Source organism: Pantherophis guttatus, chromosome 17, assembly GCF_059756535.1.
Source record: "Pantherophis guttatus breed Tessera chromosome 17, ASM5975653v1, whole genome shotgun sequence".
NCBI classification, from domain to species: Eukaryota; Metazoa; Chordata; class Lepidosauria; order Squamata; family Colubridae; genus Pantherophis; species Pantherophis guttatus.
The window spans coordinates 11,128,478-11,153,453 of record NC_142079.1 but is presented as its reverse complement, the minus strand read 5'-3'; the positions used below and the strand labels follow the sequence as shown (position 1 = coordinate 11,153,453).

General features: G+C 44.8%; 1 protein-coding gene across 2 annotated transcripts in view; it reads left to right on the top strand.

The window, feature by feature from the left end:
• ULK1 (unc-51 like autophagy activating kinase 1) overlaps nt 1-15,997 on the top strand; it is a 94,500-nt gene extending 78,503 nt beyond the window's left edge. The window contains exons 21-30 of one of the 2 annotated variants that reach the window (XM_087880305.1): nt 408-592; nt 1,872-1,975; nt 2,088-2,228; nt 2,780-2,967; nt 5,402-5,580; nt 5,716-5,834; nt 10,523-10,680; nt 11,695-11,830; nt 12,620-12,705; nt 13,986-15,997. In XM_087880305.1, the coding sequence (XP_087736431.1) occupies nt 408-592; nt 1,872-1,975; nt 2,088-2,228; nt 2,780-2,967; nt 5,402-5,580; nt 5,716-5,834; nt 10,523-10,680; nt 11,695-11,830; nt 12,620-12,675 (1,266 nt within the window). In that variant the 3' untranslated portion in view covers nt 12,676-12,705; nt 13,986-15,997. The remainder of the gene's footprint in view (nt 1-407; nt 593-1,871; nt 1,976-2,087; nt 2,229-2,779; nt 2,968-5,401; nt 5,581-5,715; nt 5,835-10,522; nt 10,681-11,694; nt 11,831-12,619; nt 12,706-13,985) is intronic. The other variant, XM_087880304.1, reaches the window with a different exon arrangement.
• The last annotated feature ends 8,979 nt before the right edge of the window (nt 15,998-24,976 follow it).

Below are 24,976 nucleotides of genomic sequence, written 5' to 3'. Positions count from 1 at the left end.
GGTGATTGCCCTAAAGTCACCCAGCCAACTTCCTTGTCTTAAGGAGGGACTAGAACTCCCAATCTACTGGTGATTGCCCTAAAATCACCTGGCCAACTTCCTTGTCTAAGGAAGGACTAGAACGCCCGTTCTCCTGGTTTCTCATCCAGCAGCTTAATCACTCCACCAAACCGGGTTTCTGGGAGAAAAGAACGAGAGGGTTCTTGAGCAATTCTTTTGCTGCTTAGCAAATCCTCCTTGTTGTATGGGTCTCTCACAACAAGTTCCAAAAATGTTCGGTGTGATCAGAAGCCTAAAAAACCCAGCAGATTACGTTTTCCATTTCTGTCGATTTCTATCCGTTTTGTCACGTTTCTCCTTCCTTTTAATGTTTTGTTTTTGTTTTTGTTTTTGTTTTATAAATATAGGCAAGGTCCCCCTTTGAGTTCAGTAAAACCCCCAGCTCCCAAAATCTGTTCACTCTCTTGGCCCACCAAGCCGTTGTCATCACCCCAACGAGGAACAAAACACTGCCGGATTTGAAAGAAATGGGACACTTACCTTACCAACAAGGAGGCCTCAGTTTGAGGCCGATGGAAGACGCCAAAGGCAGGTGGGCACCCTCACAACCAAAAATAAAAGTCAAAGTTGATTTGCAGATAGACTAACCTAGTCATATGTGGGGTCCTTAGAAGTTTTTGAGCTTGGTTGTTTCCTTGCAGATGTGACATTACCCAACTACGTAACATCAGCAGTAGTAGAAGGGAGTGAGGTTTGCAAAGAGGAGGAGGTCTGTGGGGTCCTTGGTGATCTCTGAGCTTATGTCAAATCACAAAGCATTCCTGACCTTCTCTCGAGTTCCCATAAGCAAGGGGGGATGGGAAACCGATGAAACTGCAGGGCAGCCAAATGCACATTCCAGACTTATCTCTCTCAAGGCTGTATCCCAGGGTTACCCCCAGCGGCCGGAGGGGAGTGATCTCTACAACCCGCGAAATTGCTCCATTGGCGAATGTGATTGATGATACACCCTGGGGGGAGGGGGAAACAGGGTCATGATTGGGGCGTAAATTATGTAGGGTCCGGGCTGACTTCACTTGGGAATGTGCCAAGATTAAGCTCCTAATAACGGGATTTCTTTTGAAGCTTGGCTCGAGGCTCATGATTTAATTAGGGCATCCGTCGGAACCCTGACAGCTTAGTTGTTTCCTTGCAGACGTTTCATTACCCAACTAGGTTATATCATCAGTGCTAGAAGGGAGTGAGGTTTACAAAGAGGAGGAGAAGGAGGAGGAAACTGTGGAGTCCTTGGTGCCAACTAGGTAACATCATCAATGCTGGAAGGGTGGTGGGGTTTACATTTTTGTGCCTTTCAAGGTGGGGTGAGGTAGAGAAGATATTCATTTTTGATGAGTTTCTCCGATGTGCTGCTACATTCACGTCCTCCACACAACAACCAGAAGCATTAAGCCCCGAAACTGAGAAACTGCTCTCCAAATTCACAAAGACCGCCTAACCCTAACTGAGTTTATTTATTTATTTATTGGTTCGATTTATATGACGCCCTTTCTCCGGAGACTCAGGGCGGCTTACAATGCGTTAAGCAATAGCCTTCATACTTTTGTATATTTTATACAAAGTCAGCTTATTGCCCCCACAATCCGGGTCCTCATTTTACCTACCTCGAAAGGATGGAAGGCTGAGTCAACCTTGAGCCTGGTGAGATTCGAACTTGCAGTAATTGCAGGCAGCTGGTGTTACTTAACAGCATTTTAGTCTGCTGCGCCACCAAGGCTCATAGTTTGTCCCTTCAGTGTAGATTTTTCCCACTTGTTTTAACCAGGAAATGTAGACGGGGCCTCCTCTAAAAATGGCGTTTTCTCATTCTTCAGGTCGCTCAGCACTGGCCGTCTCACCGACCTGCTTCTTAAAGCTGCTTTTGGGGAAGCTGGCAATAGTGATAGCCTCAACAACGAGAAGCCCATGGAGATAACAGGTGCTGAGAAATTTGGGGTGGTTCCCGTCCTTTTTTTTTTTTTTTAGTTTATGAATTTTGTCTCTTCTGCATCCACGGAACTTGAATTGAGGTGTTCCTATTTTCTCCATAGCTCCTTCCATGGGTTGTGGAGGAACCCTTCACTCGGGGGCCAGAGAAGGTTCTGGAAGCCCTTCACCGGTCATCTTCACCGTTGGGTCACCTCCTGCTGGGACAACACCACCACAAACCACCCGAACCAGAATGTATTCAGGTACCCCAACTGGGAAAGGGATGGAACCGTTGTAGTTGCTCTCTTTAGGTTGTACAATGAAGACATGGTTACCTCAGGGTTGAGCTGTGAGGCCTCCAGTGTTCTCTGAGCTTGGCGGTTTTCTTGCAGACGTTTCATGCCCCAACTAGGGAACACCATCAGTGTTAGGAAGGAGTGTGGTTTGAGGAGGAGGAGGAGGACGGAGGAGGACTGTAGGGTCCTTGATGCTCTCTGAGCTTGGTGCTTTTCCTGCAAATGTTTCTTGATCCAACTAGGTAATATCATCAGTTTGGAAGGTGTGGGGTTTGAGGGGTAGGAGGAGGAAGAGGAGGACGACTGTGGGATCCTTGGTGGTCCCTGAGCTTGGTTGTTTTCTTGGAGACATTTCATGACCCAACTAGGTAACATCATCAGTGCTGTGGGTATTCCCACAGTTTACTAAAAAAAAACAAACACATTTAGATGTGAAGAAGGAGGGCTTTTGTTTTCCTTTGGTTGATCAACTTCCTAAGTTTTGTGTTGTACATTCTGCTTTTTCTTTTTTTTCTTAGTAGGATCTTCAAGTTCTCTGAGTTCTGGAGGATCTTTCAGTGGGCGCCACTTCATTATGGGAGCCGGTGGGGAAATCCTTGAAGCTCCATCAGGTCTCAGATATACATTGGCTGATCCAATTGCTGCCAACCTGGAAGGAGCCGTTACCTTTGAGGCACCTGAGCTACCTGAGGAGACCCTCATGGAAGTGAGTTTCATTCCCCCCAACCCAAGTTGAAAACAGTAAAAAAAAAAAAAAAAAAGGCTCTAATCCACCCTCAACCGTAGACCTTGTAGGACAGGGGTGTCAAACTCAAGGCTTGTGGGCCCGCAGAGTGCTTCGATCTGGCCCACGCGGCCACCCTGGAAACAACGAAGGATCGGCCCCCGGCACCTCTGCCAGCAAAAACGGAGTCGGGAGGGCCGCATGCGACCCTCCCAGGCTCCATTTTTGGCCATGACACTGTTCTGCCCCAGCTATGGACCCCAAAGAACGCAGCACACACAAAGTCTGTACAAACCTTAGTTTACTAAAATAAAATCAGTTTTTTTTCCCAAACAAAGGCTGTTAATTAACTTTCTTAACAGCCTACAAGAATCCAAAGAATAAATAATCGTAATCTTACTATGGTTGGCAGAAAGCCAAGAAGCAATTTGCAGGAAGAGAGAATTAAGATCAAGACCAAGGAGAGTGAATGAAGTTGTTCCCTGCAAATTGCCTCAGTCGTCGTCCTTCCTCAAATAGGCTAAGGGAGTGGCCAATTAGCCCCAAGCCTTACTTTCGAGGAGACCTCCTCCTGAGGAGCCACTCCTGCCTTTTGGCAGCTCTGCGCGTCTGTGCATCGAGAAGAGGCTCCTCCTCTTCATCCGCTTCACTTATGGGAGCTTCTGGAGGTTCCGAAGGCCCTGGCTGAATCCCCGCCTCTGGCACCACATCTTCTCCAGCCTCCTCATTGTCCGACTCGAGTGCCAGCTGCACAGGCCACTGACAGGCCAGTGGCGCAGCACCACACCAGCCTCCTCGCTGTCGGAATCAGCTACTAGCTGCACAGGCCACTGACAGGACACAACAGACGGCCTCCTGCAGCCCTCCGCCAACAAAACGTTCGTGGAGCTCCATTTTCACTGGCAGAGGGCTGCAGGAGGTCATTACGGCCGAAAATGGAGCCAGGGCGGGTCACACACGAACAGCCCCCCCACCCCCTCCGGAGCTCCATTTTCACTGGCAGAGGGCTGCAGAAGGTCATCATGGATGAAAACGGAGCCTCGATGCGTGATGTTGAGCTGGCCACGCCCACCCTGGCCACGCCCATACCAGCCATGCACACACATACCCTGTCAGGCCTGGAAGCCATCTTTTGCATTCGGCCTTCAGGCCTGCCACATTTATTACTGTGGGAAACTGGAAGGGGGGATTGTATGGAACGGGGGTGATATGTAGTCATAATAACATTCCTTTCTCAAGGAGTCAAGGACATCTTGCCCTGCACCTGGAGGGGTGTAAGTGGGAGGCATCTCCAGTTGGGACGGTGCTTTGATTGGACCATGTGATGGACATGTGGGTGTAGGGGAAGGGACTTGGAGTTTCCTTTGGGTGAGGAAAACCTGGAAGCTTTCAGATTCGGGTTTTCCCAGATGTGCCAATATGACATCTCTAATAAAATGGGACTCTGAAGAACTTCAAGCCTTGGAGTCTTCTTTCATTGGGGGGTGTTACTTGGAACCCTGACACCCCAAGGTCAAACACAACCCAGTTGCGGCCCTCAATTAAATCGATTAATTAAATTGACACCACCACCCCCTGTTGTAGAAGAAGATCCATGTTGGATCTTCCACAAGAAGAAGCATCATGTTGAACTAGATAGATGGAAAACCTCATCCATAGAAGCTTCCTGGGAGACGTGCAAATGGTCTCTTCTGCCCAGACTAGATCCAAATTCTAGTCTATCCTCAACCAAAGAAACTGTCTATTTTGAGGTTGTCCACCTCAGCTTATTCCAAAGTGTGATTGGGAGACAAAATAGGCCATCATGCAATATCCCACCACCTTAACCAAACAGATAACTGTTTCCTGGCTTGAAAGCACATGGTTAGACCAGGGATGGGATTCAGCCGGTTTGGACTGGTTTGGGAGAACCGGATGTTAATTTTAATCCGGTTCGCCAAACTGGTAGTTGCAAGGACTGGCTGACCCTGCCCAGCCTGCTCTGCCCCTCCCAGGAGTCTCCACACAGCCCTTTTTGGATGCTAGGTAAGTGCAGGGCCTGCCCGGAGGCTCTGGGAGGGCGAAAAATGGGCCTACCAGAAGTCCGGAAATGGGTTCGTTTCCGGCCTTTGGAGCCCAGGGGAGGCTGTTTTCGCCCTCCCGGAGGCTTGGAAAAAGCCTCCGGAGGGTGAAAAACGGGCCTACTGGAAGTCCGAAAACGAGCCCAGGGGAGGCCGTTTTCACCCTCCCAGAGGTTCAAGGAAAGCCTCTGGAGCCCCCCACCCCTCGATGGTACAGGAGGCCGAGTAGGCCACATCCACCCAGCAACCGGGCAGATAACCAGTTGCTAAAATTTCTGAATCCCACCCCTGGGTTAGACTTCCGCGTCTTAGCAGACAGACCCTTCTAACGTTTGTGTCCATCTCTACGTTTTCAGCAAGAACACACGGACATCTTACGCAGCTTGAGGTTCACGCTGGCTTTTGTCCACTACGTGATGGAGCTCGCCACCATCAAAGGAAGCGCCAGCGAGATGTCCAGCTCGGTGGCCTCGGAGTACCAGCTCCAAGAAAGCGTCGTCGCTGACCAAATCAGTTTGCTCAGCAAGGAATGGAGGTAAATAGCAACACACCCAGGTGTTGTGGGATCCCACCTGCGACATCAACCCGATGGTCAGGAAGTAAAAGAGCTGTGTGGTTTCCTTCTGCACCTCGGTTGACCTTTGAGCTCTTGTTTTGTTGTGTTGAACAGCTACGCAGAACAGCTGGTCTTGTACTTGAAAGTGGCTGAATTGTTGTCCGCTGGGCTTCAGATGGCCATTGACCAGATCCGGGCAGGCAAACTGTGTCTCTCCTCCACTGTCAAGCAAAGTAAGTATTTGTGCACGCAACCGCGCAAGGAACACTTAATTTTTGTTTCCCCAGCAAGCACGGCCTTACGAAGACAGTTTTAAGTAGCAGTAGATGCGAGAATTCAACTTTGCTTAAATGTCCGGCCATTGGAAGAATCGGTTGCTTCTTCCGTCATCTTAGTAATTAATTGTCGCTCAGAATTACTCTTATGGTTAAGGCACGTGGGTAGAAACTGGGAGGGCAGGAGTTGTAGTTCACCGTTACGAAGCCGGTGAGATGGTTTTGGGCCAGTCACTTTCTTTCAGCCCTAGGAAGGAGGCAATGGCAAACCTGTTCTGAAAAACCTTGCCAAGAAAACGGCAAGGGATTGTTCAGGCAGGAGGGAGGGAGGGAGGGAGGAAGAAAAGACAAGGAAAGGAGGGAGGGAGGAAAGACAAAGGAAGGAAGGAAGATAGGAAGGAAGGAAAGGAGGGAGGGAGGGAGGGAGGGAGGAAAGACAAGGAAGGAAAGGAGGGAGAAAGGAAAGACGAAGAAAGGAAGATAGGAAGGAAGGAAGGAAAGGAGGGAAGGCGGAAGGAAGGAAGGAAAGACAAGGAAGGAAGGAAGGAAAGGAGGGAGGGAGGGAGGAAAGGTGAAAAGGAAGGAAGGAAGATAGGAAGGAAGGAAAGGAGGGAGGGAGGGAGGGAGGGAGGAAAGACAAGGAAGGAAAGGAGGGAGAAAGGAAAGACGAAGGAAGGAAGATAGGAAGGAAGGAAGGAAAGGAGGGAAGGCGGAAGGAAGGAAAGACAAGGAAGGAAGGAAAGGAGGGAGGGAGGGAGGAAAGGTGAAAAGGAAGGAAGGAAAGACAAAGAAGGAAGGAAAGGAGGGAGGGAGGAAGGAAAGACGAAGGAAGGGAGGGAGGAAAGAAAGATGAAGGAAGGAAGGAAGATAGGAAGGAAGGAAGGAAAGGAGGGAGGGAGGAAGGAAGGAAAGGAAGGAAGGAAGGAAAGGCAAGGAAAGAAAGGAAGGAGGGAAGGAAGGAAGGAAAGACAAGGAAGGAAGAAAGGAAGGAAGGAAGGAAGGAAGGAAGGAAGGAAGGAAGACCGGAAGACCCCTGGCTGATTGAGAATGAGTATATTCACCTCAATAATAGAGCCATCTACTATAAACATGTCTCCAGATCCCTGGGACCTCCAGGCTTGGTAACCTAACCTGGTCTTGAAGTTCTTCAAGAACATCAAAAGGAATGGAGCTAATCTTAATTTTCATCTTCTCCCCTACGGTCCCTCTTTTTTTCAAGTTGGAGGTTGTTCCATTTTGGTTTCATATTCAAGTTGTTCTGAAACGGCAAATATATGGTTCTGTTGTTTTGTCCAAGATCCTGATTGCTAATCTCGGAGCAAGAATAATAACACCTAAGTTTACCTGATAGGAATTTCTCAGCGCTTAGCTATGTGCTAAGCTACGGGCTTAAAAGATAATTGATGTGGGTGCGACTTAATAATTACAGAGCTAGGCCCATGATCTAAAATTAATATGCCATCGCTCAGCCAGTTGACTCATTCCTCGGCAAGGGTTGTTCCAGGGTAGAGGGGGAATAATAAGAAGGAGATGACACCTGTCTCTTAAACGTCACCTTTTAGAAATGCATGCCTTGGTATTTCATTCCAAAGCATTCAGAATCGACAGAAAAAAAAGGAGCTTTAAAAAGAAAGAAAAAAATGCAAGGAGCAAACTTTTTAAAAAGAGACGACAAGTGAAGCAGAAGTGAAATAAAACATAGAATGAAGAGGCAGGAAAAAAAATATTTAAAAGCAAGGATGAAATTCGACCGGATAGGACCGGTTCGGGCGAATCGGTAGGGACGATTTGAATCAATTTGCCCAACTGGTAAAAATCACCCCTGGTTGATCCCGCCCACCCGGTCGCCACTCACCTCTTCCGGCGACTCGACCCACCCACCCACTCCTCTCTCTCTCCCCCCCTCCCTTAAAGGGACAGGCTTAAACTACCTTAAAGGGACAGGCTTAAAGGGACAGGGACGACCTTAAAGGGACAGGCTGCAGCAGCTCCGCTATGAATGGAGGGAGAAAAGTTCGGCGTCTCTCTGCCACAGAATTCAATGTTAAATGCAGCAGAGGGAATCCAAACTTTTCTCCCTCCATTCATAGCGGAGCTGCTGCAGCCTGTCCCTTTAAGGTAGTCCCCGGGAGGGAGGGGGCCGGGGGGGGGACCATAAAGGTAGTAGCAGCAGCTCCCCTGTGAATGGAGGGAGAAAAGTTTGGATTCTCTCTGCCACAGCATTCACTATGAGCCAGGGGTGAAATCCATTTTTTTTTCCCTACCGGTTCCGTGGGCGTGGCTTGGTGGGTATGGCAGGAGAAGGATCCTGCAAAATCTCCATTCCCACCCCACTCCAGGGGAAGGATTCTGCAAAATCTCCATTCCCTCCCCACTCCAGGGGAAGGATACTGCAAAATCCCCATTCCCTCCCTACTCCTAAGGGAAGGATATTGCAAAATCTCCATTCCCACCCCACTTCAGAGGAAGGATACTGCAAAATCCCCATTCCCTCCCCACTCTGGGGCCAGCCAGAGGTGGTATTTGCCAGTTCTCTGAACTACTCAAAATTTCCGCTACCGGTTCTCCAGAACCTGTCAGAACCTGCTGGATTTCACCCTTGCTATGAGCCCTTCTCATGCTCATCCACACATTTTTTTCCTACCGGGATCTGTGGGCGTGGCTTGGTGGTGGTGGGTCATGTGACTAAGTGGGCGTGGTCATGAGTCCCAGGACCCACCTACCCCACCAAGCCACGCCCACAGAACTGGTAGGGAAAAAATTTGAATGTCACCCCTGTTTAAGAAGTGTTCTTAAACAGATGCTTTTCAGACGTTAGGAATTTTCAGCACTGCAAGTTTTTACTATGCTGGCTGAGTTTTCTTCAATCTGTTGGGAAAGAAGTTTTAGATAAGGATTTAAAAAAAAAAGGAGTGGGTGGAGAGAATAAATTGTGATTAGAACGATGGTTTTGGAAAGTTATAAATGGACTAATGGATCTGAAATCCTTGGTGGCGCAGCAGACTAAAGTGCTATTAAGTGCTGTTAAGTAGCACCAGCTGCCTGTAATTACTGCAAGTTCGAATCTCACCAGGCCAAGGTTGACTCAGCCTTCCATCCTTTCTAAGGTAGGTAAAATGAGGACCCAGTTTGTGGGGGCAATAAACTGACTTTGTATAAAAAAGAACACCGCTTGGGGGGGCCCGAAAGCCCTACTAAGCAGGTACTGTATATACAAAAGTATGAAGGCTATTGCTTAACGCATTGTAAGCCTCCCCGAGTCTCCGGAGAAGGGCGGCATATAAATTGAACCAATAAATAAATTAAATAAATAAATAAATAAATAAATGATAGATAGATAGATAGATGATAGATAGATTTTGAAACTAATTATGAGAATTTTTCCTGTGGGAGAAATATTGTCGCTTTGAATTCTTTAAAAAAAAAAAACAAGATAGGATGGAACTTCCAAAGTTGGTCGCTAGAGGGAACCAGAAGGAACAGTTAAACCAGATTAAAATTAAAGGAGAACAACTAAATTTGACTTACTAATACAGTACAGAATAGAGTTAAAAGGAGGTTTTAAACGCCTTCATGGTTACAGTACAGAATTGACTTAAGGGGAGGTTTTAAAAATCTTCATGGTTGACCTTGGGTGTCTTTGCTTTTAAGTGTCTTTTTATTTAAAAAATAAGTTATCCGTTCTCTTGTCATTGCTGGAGGGGAAAAAAAAAATCTTCCATACTGCTTTCTTATTTTACCTATGGAAAGCATGAAGGAGGTTTAAAATGCTGATAGAGGTGTAGAAAACCTTTTGGAGTTGAAGGCTTTCCTGTGTAAGTTCTTTCATTCTTCTTCTGTCATATTGAAAACTGGAATTCCAAAAGCTTTGGGCTGAATTTTAGCAGCCCGTGTTAAAGTTCAGGTTAGTTCAATTTATTTCAACTACCGCATTTTTCGGACTATAAGATGCACCGGAGTACAAGACGTACCAAGATTTCAAAGAGGTAAACAAGAAAAAAAAAAATTTTTTTTTTGCCCTCCCCAGGCCCCAAGAGCACTCTGCAGGCTTCCCAAACCTTCTGCGTGTCCCGTTTTTTGCAAAAATGGGCCACGCAGAGGGTTTGGGAGGCCTGCAGAGTGCTCCTGGGAGCTGGGGAGGGCAAAAACGCTCCTGTTTTTGCGAAAAACGGGCCCATTTTTGGCCTCCCAAACCCCCCATGCGTTGCGTTTCTGCCCTCCCCAGCCACCAGGAGCACTCTACAGGCCTCCCAAACCCTCTACAGGCCCCATTTTTGCAAAAAACGGGCCTGTTTTTGGCAAAAACAGGATGCACGTGGCGGCGTTTCAGGAGGCCAAAATGGCTGTATTCAGTGTATAAGGCACACCAACATTTCCACCCTCTTTTGGGGAGGGGGAAAAGTCTGTCTTATACTCCGAAAAGTATGGAATACCTTCCCTTCCTGGAGCTCAAGAGGATAGAAGAATTATATTTATTATTATTTTGGCTTCTTAATACGGTAGACAAGGGTTAATTGATTGCAATCGGTCCAAGGACATTCAGGGAAGATTCCAGAAAAGAGAGACTTGAATCTTGCAGGAAGTATGCAGCCAGTTTTCCTATCTGGTGAGTGACTTTCTTCCTTCATTGATGTCCTTTCCTGTAGTTGTGAGAAAGCTCAACGACCTGTACAAAAGCAGCGTCTCTTCGTGCCATCACCTGAACCTGAGGCTACAGAGGTGGTTCATGGACAAACAGAAACTCATGGACCGCATCAACAGCATCACGGCGGAGAAGCTCATCTTCAGCCACGCTGTGCAGATGGTAGGTTGGGACCTGATCTGGTGTTGCAATGTAGGATGATGATGGGGGTGTTGGTGGCAGCAGTGGGGGGCCCAGATATGTCTCTGGGTGTGAAGATCAAAGACTTTTGATCTTAAGGCAATTAGGAGAATAACAATAGCACTTAGACTTATATACCGCTTCACAGTGCTTTTACAGCCCTCTCTAAGCGGTTTACAGAGTCAGCCTATTGCCGCCAACAATCTGGGTCCTCATTTTACCCACTTCGGAAGGATGGAAGTCTGAGTCAACCTTGAGCCGGTCAGGATCGAACTGCTGACAGTGGGCAAAGTTAGCCTGCAATGCTCCATTCTAACCACTGCTAAGGATGGATGGATGGATGGATGGATGGATGGATGGATGGAAGGAAGGAAGGAAGGAAGGACGGAAGGAAGGAAGGAAGGAAGGAAGGAAGGAAGGAAGGAAAAAAGGAACAATAGCCATAGCCCTTAAACTTATATACCACTTCACAGTGCTTTACAGCCCACTCTAAGCAGTTTACAGAGTCAGCATATTGCTCCCAACAATCTGGATCCTCATTTTACCCACCTCGGAAGGACGGAAGGCTGAGTCAACCCTGAACTGGTCAGGATCGAACTGCTGACAGTGGGCAGAATTAGCCTGTAATGCTCCATTCTAACCACTGCTAAGGATGGATGGATGGATGGATGGATGGATGGATGGATGGATGGAAGGAAGGAAGGAAGGAAGGAAGGAAGGAAGGAAGGAAGGAAGGAAGGAACAAACAAACAATAGCCATAGCCCTTAGACTTTTATACCGCTTCACAGTGCTTTACAGCCCACTCTATAGCCTATTGCCCCCACCAACCTGGGTCCTCATTTTACCGACCTTGGAAGGATGGAAAGCTGAATCAACCTTGAGCCGGTGAGACTCGAACTGCTGGCAGCTGGCAGTCAGCAGAATTAGCCTGCAATCCTGCATTCTAACCACTGCAACCATGGCTCCTAGAATCTGAAGATGTTTTTCCTTCCCAGGTTCAGGCTGCTGCTTTGGATGAGATGTTCCATCACCGAGAAGACTGTGTCCAAAGATACCAGAAAGCGTTGCTCTTGATGGAAGGTCTCTTGAACTTCATCACCGAGCAAGGAGATGTTGAGAACATCAATAAATGTAAGGAGGGCCAGGAAAGAGACTTTTTTGAGACTCCTTCGTGGAGTTCTTTGTTTTGCTTTGAATCTTGTTGCTTTCTCCAACATTATCTCCAACTTTATCATCTAATTACTCGTGTTTTCTTCATAATCATATTGCTTTGATAGACAGCAATCATATTGCTGTCTATGGACGTTCTCAGCTATCCAGGTCCTGGTTGTCCCAAAAGTGTTTTTTCAAGAGGCAACTGGACTTTCTTTGTTTTTGTTTTTTTTAAATATTTTATTATTACACACTATGACAATCCCCCCCTTCCCACCAAGCCACGCCCACAGAACCGGTAGTAAAAAAATTTGAATTTCACCACTGCACCAAAGCCTTCAGTGTAGTGACATATATGACTACATTCATTTACGTGCTTTGCTGTTGAGACTGACATAACCCAACTTCCTGCGTTAAAGCTTGAGCATAACTGCTAGGCGTGAGAACTACTACACAAGTAGTCTTCGGCTTATAACCATCCACTTAGTGACCGTTTGAAGTTAGAAAGGCACTGGAAAAAAAAGGGATGTATTTAGGACTGTTTTCACATTAGGACTGTTGCAACATCCCCATAGTCCCATGATTAAAATTCATGATCATTGCCTTTGACATACAGTATATTTGGCCAAAAGTATAAAATTGGGGTTTAAAGCTATGGGTTTTTTTGGTGGGGGAAAATTTTGGAATATTTTTCTAGACCTCATGAGTTGTGAACATTTTAGGGATGGTGAATTAATCATATCCCTCATATCCTTCTTGTCTTCTTAGGTAAAATGTGCATTGAACGACGGCTTTCCAGCTTGATATCAGGAATCTGCGCATGACAATAAGCTTTATTTCTTTTTTCCACGCAGGTAAATTGTTTTTTTGGTTCCTAAAATCTGCACCCTTTTCATTTTTAATAACTTTTTTTGTTGTAGTTTGATTGAAACCTCATCTTCCATTAAACAGTGTGTTCTCTGGATGCAAATATTTTGTGCAAATATTTTTATACAATAACAATTACAATTTACGGGCATATTTAGTTATTTTATCTATTCATCCATATGGGGATGATTTTATCAGTGGTTAGAGAATAAATATGAAAAGTGGGAAAAAGCAGACGAGTGAAATAGAGAAAATGTCTTAACAAAGTTAAATAAATTAAGAAGAGGATTGTTATAGTATTAGGTATGGCATATATTAGACATGGGATGTATTTTACCAGTGGCTAGAGAATAGAAACAGAAGTTAGGAAAGAGAAGATATAAGAAGAGAAAATGTTACTATGGAGAGAAGCAGTGCTGAAATGTAAAATTTGTTACTACCGGCTACTACTACATAACAGCACTTAGTCCGCTGCACCACCAAGGCTCTTGTTCAATTATCAATGTTATTGTAATGAATACCACAAGTATGTGAACGATGAATTTTCAAAATCAGAGCCTTGGTAGTACAGTGGTCTAAAGCACCCTGTTATTAACACCAGCTGTCTGCAATTAAAGTAAGATCGAATCTCGCCAGGCTCAAGGTTGACTCAGCCTTCCATCCTTTCTAAGGTAGGTAAATTGAGGACCCAGTTGTGGGGGCAATAAGCTGACTTTGTATAAATACAAAGTCATACAAATACAAAAAGGATGAAGGCTATTGCTTAGCACATTGTAAACCGCCCTGAGTCTCTGGAGAAGGGTGGCATATAAATCAAATTAAAAAAAATAATAATAACTGTACCCAGTTCACACACTGTTTGATGGAGATGAAAAGTATTATAAATAAAATAAAACTTAAAAAAAAAAGTTAAGAGGATTGTTATAATATTAGGTGTGGTATATATTAGTATTAGTATTAAGAATAGATAAAATAATAAATATGGCCATAAACCCTGCACCCTTTTGAAGACGTCTCGGGCAGGACATCTTGGAAGCCAGTTGGCAGGGAGATCTTTCCCAGATATATCTATATCTATATCTATCTATCTATCTATCTATCTATCTATCTATCTATCTATCTATCTATCTATCTATCTAAATTTGATTTATATATTTTAATTTGATTTATATGCCGCCCTTCTCCGGAGACTCAGGGCGGCTTACAATGCGTTAAGCAATATATCCATTGCTCCTTATATTTGTTCCTTTCTCTTTTTTTTTTTCAGGAGTAGCGCCTCTTTCCTGCTAACCCTGGTGCAAACTGGGGACAGGTAGATACAAGAAGGACCCTTTTCCAACTGGTGGAAGAGGGCGGAGGAAACCAAGGACCAAACCTGTTTTATGGCCACTGGGTTTTTTTTCTGTGTTGTTTCTGAAGAAGAACCGATGGGGTTATGGCAATGCCAGCTTTGGCCCCTCTTCATTTGGAGATACTTTTGTCTACTGCTGGCAGTGGACACCTGGAGGACTTCTTGTGATTGGAAAGGTGAAGCTCAGTCAGGAAGGAAGAATGTCCCTTGGGGGTGAACAGACCTCTACGGATTTTTGTCTGGTTGTACGCTTGGGCCCTGTCCACCACTTCTCCCCAGGCTCCGTGTCCTTGGATGTCCTTCAACATCTCCCAAGCTTCTCATCTCTCTTTGCATGGGAAGATGATCTGGAGCTCGGCTTTGCTTCAGCTGACTTCACCCACTTGGGATGCTGGAAATTTAGACCTGATGCTTTCCCACGGTGGATGTGACGGGGCATTCCTTCTTCATCAATGGGAAAGTGGGACAAATCCATAGAAGACCGTAGACTTCTTCCAAGCAGTTGGAGCCACGCAATACAATCTTCAAAGCTATCGTGTTCCTTCTCAAGAAGCCAAAAAAAAACCAAAACCCCCCATCTAGGGTTAAAGAGATGCCTACCACACCGGTGCAAGGGGACATTAAATAAATGCATGGAAATGACCCTCTCGTCCAATTTAGGTAGCCGTGTTGTGAGAAGGCACCTCTTCTGGAGTAACCTTGGGGTTTTTTTTTTCTCTCTCTCATCAATAGCTTCTCTTCCCTGAGGGACAGGAAAAGAGAGGGAAGAAAACACATATGCAATACACACACACACACACACACTAGCTTTGTGAATCAAAGGAGCACTTTATGGAGATGTTGAACTCGATGGTTGCGTACTGGGATATTCTGTAACGGCTCCTGAGGTGTTCTACTGGACGGGACTTCTTCTTCTTCTTGACGTGTTCTGCTCTGTGCTAATTTCATCGTAGAGGGTTCCTTCGTGTGTTTTTTGTTTTGTTTTGTTTTCCTTTTCAGAAATTGCACTACAAGTATGTGTGGGTGTCTACACACACACACACACACACACACACACACGTTGCTAAGATCCAATATGTATTTTTGTGTATATAATGTATAGCGTAATCTTACATGTTTTAACTGTACTGTATGTTGTTAGAATAAGGGGAAGGGAGGGAATCAGCTACGCCTTTTCCTGTTCTCTGTAATCCAGGTTGCTAACTTGAATGTTTTCTAACATCAGTGATGGTCTGATTTATTCTAATTTTCCTTTTCCTTTTCCTTTTCCTTCTCCTCCTTCCTCCTCCTTCTGCTTCTTCTCCTCCTCCTCTTCCTCCTCCTCTTGCTTCTCCTTCTCTTTCTCCTCCTCCTTCTCCCTCTTTTTCTCCTCCTCCGCCCCCCCCTCCCGTTCAAACCAACATGGTTTTCGGAAGCTAAAGGAAAGGGTTGTGATTGCTTGCGTATTTGCAACTTTCTGCGTTTCTCCCCCCTCCCTCCCCCCGTTTTTGTTTTGCAAAGAAGTTTGTTTTAGTTGTCTGTTTTTCCGTTTTAGCATTTAACTTAAAATTTCCCATTCCTCCCCGTTTCCAAAGCAATGAAGTAGTAGTGCCCCAGCCCCCAAAAGAGATGTTAGGGCAAGGTGTGTATACGTTTCTGCATTTTGAGGTGTGCGTGTTTTTGTTTGAGGGGGCGGCAGCGAAGGGGGGGGGGCTGTACATGCACCTTGTGACCTTGTGACGACGCTGTGAGCCGACGCTTGAGACACAACCCCGTGAGCTTCGTCTGTGTTGCGTGTTGTGCTTTTTTGTTTTGTGGTGTGTACATTGGGTTCGTGTTTTTTGTTTTTTTGGTTTTTTTTTAACGGAGGGATCCAATGTTCGGTTCATTTTTCTCCGTGCAAAGTGGAGGCTCTTGCATGTAAAATATAACCTAGATTTCAACATTAACGTTCTCTTTCTTTTTAATTTTTTTTCCTTTTCTAAAATAAGAACGAGTCGAGTTTCTTTGCATGCAGCCAGTTCACAATCCATCTCTTTTATTTTCTCGTTAAGGAAGGAACAATCTTATTGACTTAGGAGCCAGTTTCTGTAACCTTTTTTTTTAATTAAAAAAAAAAAAGGTTAAATCTACATTGAATGCATTTAAAGGTTTTTTTTAAAAAAAAAAACCAGGAAAAAAAAATCTCCCTCATTTACACGGATACGAGATGGGTTTTTTTTTTTTCCCCACCAATATTTTCACCCACTTTTTGTTTACGACATTTTGGGCAATTTGACTGCGTTTAAATTAGGTACAAAGATGTTTGGTTTTCAAGAGAAAGAGAGGCTTTATGGATTAAAAGCCATCACTGTTGAATTGTGCCTAAAAACTAACAAGAAACCAGCAAATGTTGTTTTAGCCCTCATGAAATATTGGCCGGGAGTGGAGATGCACATCTTTACATAGTAATAAAAGATATCTTTGTCTCCAAGTAACCCAGCACTGCTAAACATATCTGGGTTTTATCAAGCATCAAGTTATTATCAAGCGCTAGCTAGATGTTAGGAATACAGTTCAGACATTCTCAAGTAGGAACCACAGATTGAAAATTGGAAATAGGAATTTCTTCTGGCTAGTCCAGGGGTCGGCAACTTTAAACACTCAAAGAGCCACAAAGGTCCTAACCGGAAGCCCCCATTCAATTCTGGAGCCAACCAGAAGTCCGGTTCCCCCACCATAGAGTCTCCTCCTAGCACGGCATCCTTTTTCCTCTACCTGTCCTAATTGAAAGCCCTATCAATTGTGGAGCCGACCAGCAACAGGGAGCCGCAGCAGAGGGAAGAAAGAGCCACATGCGGCTCCAGAGCTGCAGGTTGCTGACCCCTGGGCTAGTCCATAAAATGAATATTCAGTTTTGGAAAAAAAATCCTCTCGCACTGAGTGTTAGTCGGTTGGACTCCAAAAACTTCTCTAAATGTGTAAAGCAGGCAAGAGAGTAATTAGAAACTAGGAAGATACCATCATGAAAAGCTCCAAAATTGAGTTAAGGGAGGAAGAATCTTCTCACCCCTTGAGATGGATGGGGTGAGAGCAAATAATGTCCTGGACTTGGACATTACTTATCCCGAAGTCTGATTCCCATTGTGTTTGTAATACTTGGTTGCGGCTTTTCTATTGCTGTATGTATCTGCTAAGGGACGCGGTGGCTCAGTGGCTAAGACACTGAACTTGTCGATCGAAAGGTCGGCAGTTCAGCGGTTCGAATCCCTAGTGCCGCGTAACGGGGTGAGCTCCCGTGACTTGTCCCAGCTTCTGCCAACCTAGCAGTTCGAAAGCACGTAAAAAAAATGCAAGTAGAAAAATAGGGGCCACCTTTGGTGGGAAGGGAACAGCGTTCCGTGCGCCTTTGGTGTTGAGTCATGCCGGCCACATGACCACGGAGACGTCTTCGGACAGCGCTGGCTCTTCGGCTTTGAAACGGAGATGAGCACCGCCCCCTAGAGTCTGGAACGACTAGCACATATGTGCGAGGGGAATCTTTACCTTTTATGTATCTGTTAGAACATGGCTTGTATCTGCAATCTCTCTCTCTGCCTCTCTCTCTTTCTCCCTCTCTCCCCTCTCTCTCTCTCGTTTTCTTATCTACCAAACAGCACCCCAGGCAATCAACTGTGAAGGCAATTTATCTGTTTCAGCCCTTCGTACATCTCTGCCCCCCACCCAAAAAAACATTCATTCTGATGCCACCTACCCACAAAATATGAGACAAATGTCAACAGACAGCCCCCCCTTCTCATTAGTCTATACCAAAATAGAGCGAGTGGAAATCTTAAGCCATCTTCTTCTCTGCACAACTCTTATTTTTTTTTATTAAAGATTTTTTATTAAAGTTTTCCCACCCCATAAATTAGAAAAAAATTTTGTAAAGAAAATAGAGAACACTTCCCTATCTACTCTTCAAAACATCCTAACAGATCCCAACATAAGATCTTCCCTTCTGAATTATTCCAGAATTCCCTTCTGGTCCTGATTTATTTATTTATTTATTTTTCAAAGTTGAATCTGGGTCAGTCCCCGTGATCAGGGATTTACTTTTTTGAGTTTTTGGACTTATTCTGGAGTCCATCTTTGGGGAACATCTCTCTGTTGGCTGATTGGTATTAACAGAGTTGAAAGGGACTTTATAGGCCATCTAGTCCAACCCCCCCCCGCTCAAGCAGGAGACCCTACACCATTTCTGACAAATGGCAGTCCAATCTTTTCTTGAAGTCATGAAGCTCCCACAACTTCTGAAGGCTCCTTCTGTTCCACTGGTTGATTGTTCTCTCTGTCAGAAAGTTTCTCCTTATTTCCAGGTTGAATCTCTCCTTGTTCAGTCTCCATCCATTATTCCTTGTCTGGCCTTCAGGTGCTTTGGAAAATAGCTTGACCTCCCCTCCTCTCTGTGGCAGCCCCTCAAATATTGGAAGACTGCTATCCTGTCTCCCCTGGTCCTTCTCTTCATTGGACTAGCCATGCCCAGATCACGTAACCGTTCTTCGTATGTTTTAGCCCCCTAAACCATCCAGGATGCCAGTCCCCTAATCATCCTGGTTGCTCTCCTCTGCACTTTTTCTAGAGTTGACAGCTGGCAATTGGTCGTTGTTTCCTTCTGCTGCCAATCCCTCGGCTCTTCAGTATTTGATAAACTGGTGGTAAATCAGCACTCCTGTTGACTGACAAGGAGCCCGTTTCCCAGACTTCAATCTTTTCCCTGGCTGTTTTTGTCCCTGCTCGGCCAACAATCTTAGTAGCTGCAAAATTGAATGTATGTCCATGCGAGACTACCAATGAGTTCAGGTCTCCTCGTCTGACCGCTCACTCGTGTTCTTGCAATCTGGTGGTTAGCTTCCTCCCCGTCTAAAACCTACATAGTCATAGGGGCAATCCATGCAGGGGATCCGGTAGATTACATTAGAATCTCCCGCCTCCAAGCAATCTTTACAGTGTCTTCATTTGTCCTTGTACGGTAGCCTCCGGTCGGTGTGTGATGCCCAATTGCAGATCTCGGAAGCTGCATTCTATTGCTTCCGAAATGTTTTTGATGTATGGGAGGGTGTGCCCTATGATCAGTCTGACTAGGTGGCTCATTGGCTAAGACGCTGAGCTTGTCGATCAGAAAGGCTGGCAGTTCGGTGGTTCGAATCCCTAGTACAGGTCTCCTGAGTGGGCAGGGGGTTGGACTAGATGACCTCCAAGGACCCTTTCCAACTCCGCTACTGTTGTTATTGTACCTTCTTTTTTCTTTTCTCTTCGCTTTCTGTGCAGGCATCTTGTAATTAATTGTGGGTATCCATTACACCCAAATTGTTCACATAGGTATCTTCTCTGCAGTTGTTTAGCTTGCTGGCTACTACAGTGGATTGTCCTCCTGCCATACAAGTGTTCAGACACAGCTTTTGTTGTGTGACAGTGGATGGTTACTCTTGAAATTAAGGATCCGTGGTGTGTTGGTGGCCTTACGGTAAACTCTGGTTTCTATAGGCTTCTGCTTTCTTCATTAATCTTCAAAATCTTTTGCATCCTTGTATGAATTTGTATCAGAAGCTTGCTCACCGGTCCACCGTGCGTCATAAAACATCTCATGTTTTTCATATTTTTAACCCTTGGTTTGAAACATTCGTTTGGATCGTTTCTCTTGGTGTCGTGTACTAACAACAATACATCCTTTTGCTGGAAAAAAAAAATTCTCATAAATTATGGCACAGTGTAATAATATCAGATAGCTACATCCTCTCTCCCAAGCATCCATCTCTGTATTAATCAATTTTTTCTGCATTTATGTAACACCCCAGGCCACTAACTAACTATTAAGGCTAGAAATGCACAACTCCACTAATGAGCAGAACTTGATACGAGCAACTAAGTTTGGCACAAGGTGCCAAAAGTGTGTCCTTTCCGTGATCCAGTTAAGTGTGCTTTGCACAACGTGTCTAGCTGTTCCTTCCTCCTTTGTGAACTGGGAAGATGGAATTCAGTAGCATGTGAGTGTCTTTCAGTGCATTTCTCGTGAGGACGACAAACATAGTTACAGATACAGATTAACAGTGTTGGAAGGGACCTTGTAGGTCATCTAGTCCAACCCTCCACCCAAGCAGGAGACCCTACACCATTTCAGACAGATGGCAGTCCATCCCTTCTTGAAAGCTTCCAGGGATGAAGCTCCCACAACTTCCAAAGGCAACTTCTGTTCCATCAATTGATTGTTCTCACTGTCAGAAAATGTCTCCTTATTTCCAGGTTGAACCTCTCCTTGATCAGTTTCCATCCGTTATTCCTTGTCTGGCCTTCGGGTGCCTTGGAAAATAGCTTGACCCCTTCCTCCTCTCTGGGGCAGCCCCTCAAATATTGGAAGACTGCTATCCTGTCTCCCCTGGTCCTTCTCTTCACTAGAGTAGCCATGCCCAGTTCCTGCAACCGTTCATTGTATGTTTTAGTCTCCAGTCCCCTCATCTTGTTTCAGGTCTTTCAAGATGCGTTGCTCCATTGGGCTGTGCATGTTGTTAAGTTTGTTTGCGACCAGCATTGTCGATACCTTTGGTCTGAGGGCATGTTTTTTCTGGCTCTTCCATCTCTACTTGGTTGAATATGGGATTTTTTTTTCAATCATCAAATCCATAAATCGTCATGTTGCTTTTTTTTTTTTTTCATTTAGCAAAAGTCCAATCAAGGTGTCCGGTCTTTTAAAAAATTGCAGGTCACGTTTTTCTCCTTGATCAAATTATAGTCACATTTTTGCGTTACTTCAGCTATTTTTTTCCTTTTACGTCTTGTTTAAGCACAGAAGGGGATAATCGGATAATCTAAACTTTTAAAAAGTTCTTTTCCTGCTGTTCTGGGACAAAGATGCCATGCCTGTTGCCCGAGAAACATTGTTTGAAATAGTCTTTCCTACCTAACCTGGATAGGTGGCTCAGTGGCTAAGACGCTAAGCTTGTCAATCAGAAAGGTTGGCAGTTTGGCGGTTCGAATCCCTAGTATAAATCTCCTGCGTGAGCAGGGGGTTGGACTAGATGCCTCCAAGGCCCCTTCCAACTCTGTTACTGTTAATCTGTCAAATTGCCAGTTTTTGCTCTTGAGACTGTAAACTTCCAATTTAATCTCCCCACTTTGCTAAACCACTTGGTCTATTCAGTGCTAACTTTCCTGCTATCCTTAGTGACTTGAATGCATCTTAGCTGTCCATGTCATTCAGGAGAGAAAATAGAGAAAGAAAGAAAGAATGAATGAATGAATCACTGAGCTTTGTCTCTCTCACACGTACAGACGGTATTTTCTTAATACTTGAAATTTAACCACTGTGCTTGAATGAAAGAACACAAATAAAGAAACAAGGCATTTTTTTAAAAAAAAAACGCCATATTGGTGACTTTGTTGTTATTATTTTGTCCTTCTAGGTTTTCAAACTAACTGCATGTAGCATGAGACATGATTGATTATTATTATTAATTTTTTTTGTTCGTTTTGTTTGGTGAGAAAAGTAGTTATTTATTGAGCGGTACACGTCAGGGATTGGGGAACGTTTAAAACGAGGAGAGGGGGAAAAAAAATGAGGATGGGTCTCCCGTCCGCTTCCTTCCCTCTACGGGTTTGTGACTTGTTTCAGCATTTTGTACGTAGCGTCTGAATTTAGATCCTTCAGTTTCACCGCCACTCCGTTCATGTTTCGTGAGAAAGTACGTTTGATTGACACTTGGCCTTTCATTTTATTTTATTTTTTGTTGGAAAAGTGTTACGTGACTTCGCGTGGGTGTATTCTTGCTTTCCGTTGTATGACGCCGACTTCAGGAAAAATAAAAATTTGATTTTTCATTCTTGGGGTGCCTTGGTCTTTCTTTTTCCCCCTCCTTTCCTCCCTCTCTCTCCAGGATGGACCGCTGGCGGAGTAGCCACATTTTGCTGATTATCTATGGCAGTGATGGTGAATCTTTTTGGCACCAAGTGCCCAACTGGAACGCGGTGTGTGCCGCACAGGGGTGAAATGCTCCTGGTTCAGACCGGATCACCTGATCCGGTAGTGAGGGCGGCCGGTGGTTCGGAGAACCCGTAGCAAAAATCCCTCCCCCCCCTTATGCCCAGCTGAACCGCGCAATCATCAGAGGTTTTTTAAAATTATTTTTAAAAGCATTTTTTCTACAACCTCTTCGGCCGAAAAAATACTTTTAAAAGTAAAAAAAAAAAGCCTCTGATGTTCGCGCGGCTCAGCTGGGATCATCAGAGGCTTTTAAAAGCAGGGAGAAAGATCTCCCTGCCAACTGGCTTCCAAGATGTTCTGCCCGAGACTTCTTCAAAAAGGTGCAGGGTTTATGGCTGTATTTATTATTTTATCTATTCTTTTTTTTTTATTGAAAAAGTTTTTCAAATACAAATTTCCCCCCCCTTCCCCCCCTCCTCCCTAACCCCCCCTCACCCTCCCCTCCCCCCGTGGCTTCTTCAGGGTACAACCCAAATTCATAACAGATTATATAATACTTTACCATCCCCTTGCTCCATCCCCCATATACTGACCCTTTCTTTCTAATAATGTTATTATATCCCCCTTATACTATACATTTCGGAATAACATTCTACTATAACATTATATAATAACTCCTAATTTAGCATAGTAATATTATTATATCCCCCAATTTAACAATTTCTACTCATGATCTACTCTTTTACTCCTCCCCCATACATATATCTCTTAAATCAAATCTCTCTTTTATATATATATATTAATATAACATTTCAAAGCAACCTTCCACTATAAAACAATCTGTTGTTTTCATTGAAAGGCTTGATCTCGTCACCTGGCTCTGCAAGAAGCAGAGGTCTCCCGAAGCCCGGAGCAGCGGCGAGGGAAATAGGGAGCCTCATCCTGCTTCGTCCCCAAGAGTAAAGGAAAAACTCTGGGGACTTCGCAGAGGGCTCTACCTGCCCTCACCTGCTCTATCTCACATTTCCTTATGGAAATGGAGTTTTTCGAGCCGCCTTTCAGATGTAAAGGCGGCTCTTTACGAGCGACGGGGCTGGCGGTCTCAAAGGACCGTCTGGTGGCGACGGAAGTCAAACCGGAAGCCTTCTTAATACTAATACTAATATATACCACACCTAATACTATAACAATCCTCTTAACTTTTTTTTTAAAAAAGTTTTATTTATTTATAATACTTTTCATCTCCATCAAACAGTGTGTGAACTGGGTACAGTTATTTGAAAATTCATCGTTCGCATACTTGTGGTATTCATTACAATAACATTGATAATATAACTCTATATCAAGATAATTTACAATAGTACATAACATCATCATAAATTTCTCTCCAGCGGTGAAATGCTCCCGGTTCGGATGGTGGTGGTTGGTTCGGAGAACCGGTAGCAAAAATCCCTGCCCCCTCCCCCATGCCCAGCTGAGCCGTGCAATCATCAGAGGCTTTTTAAAATTATTTTTAAAAGCATTTTTTCTACAGCCTCTTCAGCTGAAAAAATGCTTTTAAAAGTAAAAAAAAAAAAGCCTCTGATCGCATGGCTCAGCTGGGATTGTCAGAGGCTTTTAAAAGCATTTTTTCTACAAACTCTTTGGCCGAAGAGGTAGAAAAAATGCTTTTAAAAGCCTCTGGCGATTCTGAGTTGCCTGATCAGCAGAGGCTTTTACAAGCATTTTTTTTTACAACCACTTTGGCTGAAGATTCTCTTATGTTTTAGCTTCCCCCCAAGTCCTGAACCATAAAAAAGACCTGGTTTTCCCCCAACAAAGTCAAGCCCCAGAAAATAAACCAAGATGCAAAGTTAGCAACTCTCAAGGGCTTTCTTCTCCAATCCAACTCGGAACGACGGATCAGGATCAGAATAACAGAATAATAAAAGTTGTAAGGGACCTTGTAGGTCATCTAGTCCAGCCCCCCCAACCCATACACCCAAGCATGAGACCCTCCACCATTTCTGACAAATGGCAGTCCAGTCTCTTCTTGAAAGCCTCCAGTGATGAAGCTCCCACAACTTCTGAAGGCAACTTCTGTTCCACTGGTTGATTGTTCTCACTGTCAGAAAATTCCTCCTCATTTCCAGGTTGAATCTCCCCTTGATCAGTTTCCATCCATTATTCCTTGTCTGGCCTTCAGGTGCCTTGGAGAATAGCTTGACCCCCTCCTCTCTGTGGCAGCCCCTCAAATATTGGAAGATGCTCTGATGTCTCCCCTGGTCCTTCTCTTCATGAGACCAGCCATGCCCAGTTCCTACAACCGTTCATCGTATATTTTAGCCTCCAGGCCTTTGATCAGATAGATTCAGTTTAACAGACATGGAAGGGACCTTGTAGGTCATCCAGCCCAACCCCCTGCCCAAGCAGACCCTCCACCATTTCTGGCAAATAGTAGCCCAGTCTCTTCTTGAAAGCTTCCAGGGATGAGGCTCCCACAACTTCCAAAGGCAACTTCTGCTCCATGGGTTGATTGTTCTCACTGTCAGAAAATTCCTCCTTATTTCCAGATTGAATCTCTCCTTGATCAGTTTCCATCCATTGTTCCTTCTCTGGCCTTCAGGTGCTTTGGAAAATAGCTTGACCCCCCTCAAGTATTGGAAGATGCTCTCCTGTCTCCCCTGGTCCTTCTCTTCACTAGACTAGCCATGCCCAGTTCCTGCAACCGTTCCTCATATGTTTTAGCCTCATCATCCTGGTTGCTCTTCTCTGCACTCTTTCTAGAGTCTCCACATCCTTTTTATAGTGTGGGGACCAAAACTGGATGCAGGATTCTAGTCTAAACTCGCATCCACACGGGTGCCGCATACGACGCGCAGGAATGCTTCCCACGGTGTTTTTTTTTTTTGCAAACCAAGCGCTCTCCGGTGCCTTTTTTTTAAAAAAAAAATTGATTTTTTTTTTTTTTGCAAAAGCAAAACGCGCAACGCTTTGCACCGGGTCCCTCTCC